Raw genomic sequence first — 2,806 nt, 5'->3', positions numbered from 1 at the left:
TCGAGTTATAATGATCTGTGTCAATACAGTTGTTTCTTGAGCAGCCTATCATTTCATATTTGACACCAACTTGTTAGAAGCAAACTTGGGTGATTTGAAAACATGAAAGAAACGAACAAAAAAACACTTTGTTAATGTAGTTTCCAATACTAATCAAATGGTACTCTTTCTTCCTGCTCAGAACCTAAAGTTATGAAAAAGAACTCTCCTCCCACCATCTGCCTTTTCTCAGAACCAATCTGAGGGAGTGTGGCTTGTGGGCAATTAGCAAATTAGCCTGAATAACAATACTTTCTGTGCTTAAATGAATCCATCTTTCCAGTGATATTATCACAAGTAAATGTTACTTCCCAGAGTCTTTCTACACATGTTCAATTGTGCATCCCTTTTAATTGGATTAGCCCTTAAACAAGAAAACTCATTCATGATAAATTACTTCTTCTTCTGACTTGCTTTTATGTTGGTATTATTAGCAAGAGTCAACAAGGACAAAAAATATATTCCACTTATATTAAGAATGAAGGTAGATTAAGTGGACACCAATCAACATAAATTGAATAGTACACTTGTAATCAGATCCCAATGGATACCAGTTTGAGCTGTGCTGATCACATTTTTACACATGTCTAGTGCAACAGCATTTGGTTTTACTTACCTGGTTGGTCCACTCTAGTTATTAAAAGCTTGACTTAAGCAGCTAAACACAGACCTAAGAATGTAATGTTAGTGACAAGAATTTGGAATCAATAGCTTCATCAGAGCAATCAAATGTTTAACAGGACATTCTTCTGATCAAAAGTTAGATTTTAAATGACAAAAATCCATATTGCTTCATCTTTTTAAACTATGAGAAGGACATGATAGGCTTTAGTCAAAATTTTTCACCTATTTAATGAAGAGAAAAATAACTAGCCAAAATTCACACCAAAGAGTAGAATTACGGTGAGTCAACAGATTGCTTGAAACACGAATAGTGTTAATAGAGCAAGACATACTGAGAGTTAACCTTATGATTGATTCATGACACTAGTTGAAGATTCTAAATACATTTTTGTTTTCAAAAGCCCATGCGTGTATGAATGTTACTGAAAGCTTGTTTGGTAAATGAGGATCCACCAACTTTTATATTCATGGAAAAGTGATGAAGTCTTAATTTTTTCTCATGATATTATATATTACTTATAAAACAAGTGAAGAGCAATTGTATATACAAAATATCCTAAGAAATCATATTCAACTCTTACAAAGTTACCTACAAATTGACATGTATTAATAAGTTATCCAACGGCTACACTTAGCACAATTTTACATATACTGTGACTAATAGTAATAGGTCAGCATTAGTATGTTAGTATGTTTGCATTTGTAGGTAAAGGAGGCTTAGTCCTGAGAGTCCATTCATGGAGTAAACCATCGCTGTGTTAGACTGGACCTCTTAGCATATTTAAGTGTTGCCTGTACACAGTCTGTTTTAAACAGGGAATTTATATGCCTGGACATTTATAACAGGAAATGGCATACATGGAATTATGTCCTGCGGGTTCACTGCCTCAAGTTTGCCTTGACGATTGCTTTTTTGACCGCCTCTTTCACATCTCTGTTCCTCAAACTGTAGATCATGGGATTCAGCATAGGAATCACTGTGGTGTAAAACACAGCCACCATCTTCCCCTGCTCCACAGACTCCTCAGTGGGCCTCCTGAGGTACATGAAGATGAGCGTCCCGTAAAACATGGTGACGGCCGTCAGGTGGGACCCACACGTGGAGAACGCCTTCCTCCTGCCATCGGCAGAGCGCATGCGCAGCACGGCCGCTACGATGAGGGTATAGGAAACGAGAACCACGGAGAGGGAATACGTGAAATTAATCCCAGCAATGACAATCATGGTGTATTCTTTAACGTGGACCCCTCCACAGGCAATCTTGATAAGAGGAGGGTCAGCACAATAGAAGTGGTTGATTTCAACGTTTCCGCAGAAGTACAGGCCATATGTCCACAGTGTGCAGATTAGGCTGACAGAGAATCCATAGATGTATGGCACAGAGATGAGACGAACACAGACAGTCCTGGACATTTTACTGCCGTAAAGCAGAGGGTTGCAGATGGCCATGTAGCGATCAAAGGCCATCACAGCCAAGATATATACTTCCACGTGGACGAGGGCTATGAAGAAGTAACACTGCACCAAACACCCCACATAGGAAATGGTTTTTGTCTCTGATACTAAGTTTTCCAGCATCTTCGGAGTGACATTGGAAGAGAACCACACGTCCACAAAAGACAAATGACTCAAGAAAAAGTACATGGGGCTCTGAAGCTGGGGGCTGATGCTGATCAAAATAATCATAGCAATGTTCCCTATCAGAGTGATCATGTAAACTACTAGAAACACCGCAAAAAAGAGAACTTGAAGCTCCTGGTGACTGGTCAACCCCAGAAGAATAAATTCTGTCACATCTGTGAAATTTGGCATTGTCTTCACTTAGACCCAGTCTACATTGCCTATGGACAAATGAAAAGAAATGAATGGATTTATTTTATTCTTGAAAATTTTGAGTCATCTTTATCAGTATTCTAGTTCAAATACTATAAAAATCAATGCAGACTTTGCACAGTCTAAGACTATATAATCACATGTATTTCCTTTAATAGGCCTTATACGTAATTATTGCAATATTGGTTTCTTAACTCTAAAACAGACAATTACATTCATGTACTACTAGCATTAGACACTTATTTTTGCTAAACTATTTCAATGATATTAACATCATAGAGGGCTAATAGAAGTAAAGCTAGACTGAGAG

At 37.8% G+C, this 2,806-nt stretch overlaps 1 protein-coding gene across 1 annotated transcript; it reads right to left on the bottom strand.

Annotated features, from left to right (window-relative positions):
* Positions 1–1,542: 1,542 nt before the first annotated feature.
* On the bottom strand, positions 1,543–2,475 carry LOC136167716 (olfactory receptor 5M9). Its single transcript, XM_065935222.1, has one exon. It carries the CDS (start codon positions 2,473–2,475, stop codon positions 1,543–1,545), a length of 933 nt encoding a protein of 310 aa, XP_065791294.1.
* Between the last annotated feature and the right edge of the window lie 331 nt (positions 2,476–2,806).

The sequence above is a fragment of the Muntiacus reevesi genome, chromosome 4 (assembly GCF_963930625.1).
Source record: "Muntiacus reevesi chromosome 4, mMunRee1.1, whole genome shotgun sequence".
In the NCBI taxonomy this organism is placed as follows: Eukaryota; Metazoa; Chordata; class Mammalia; order Artiodactyla; family Cervidae; genus Muntiacus; species Muntiacus reevesi.
Note: the sequence above shows the minus strand (reverse complement) of the source record. Positions and strands in the feature narration are given on the sequence as shown.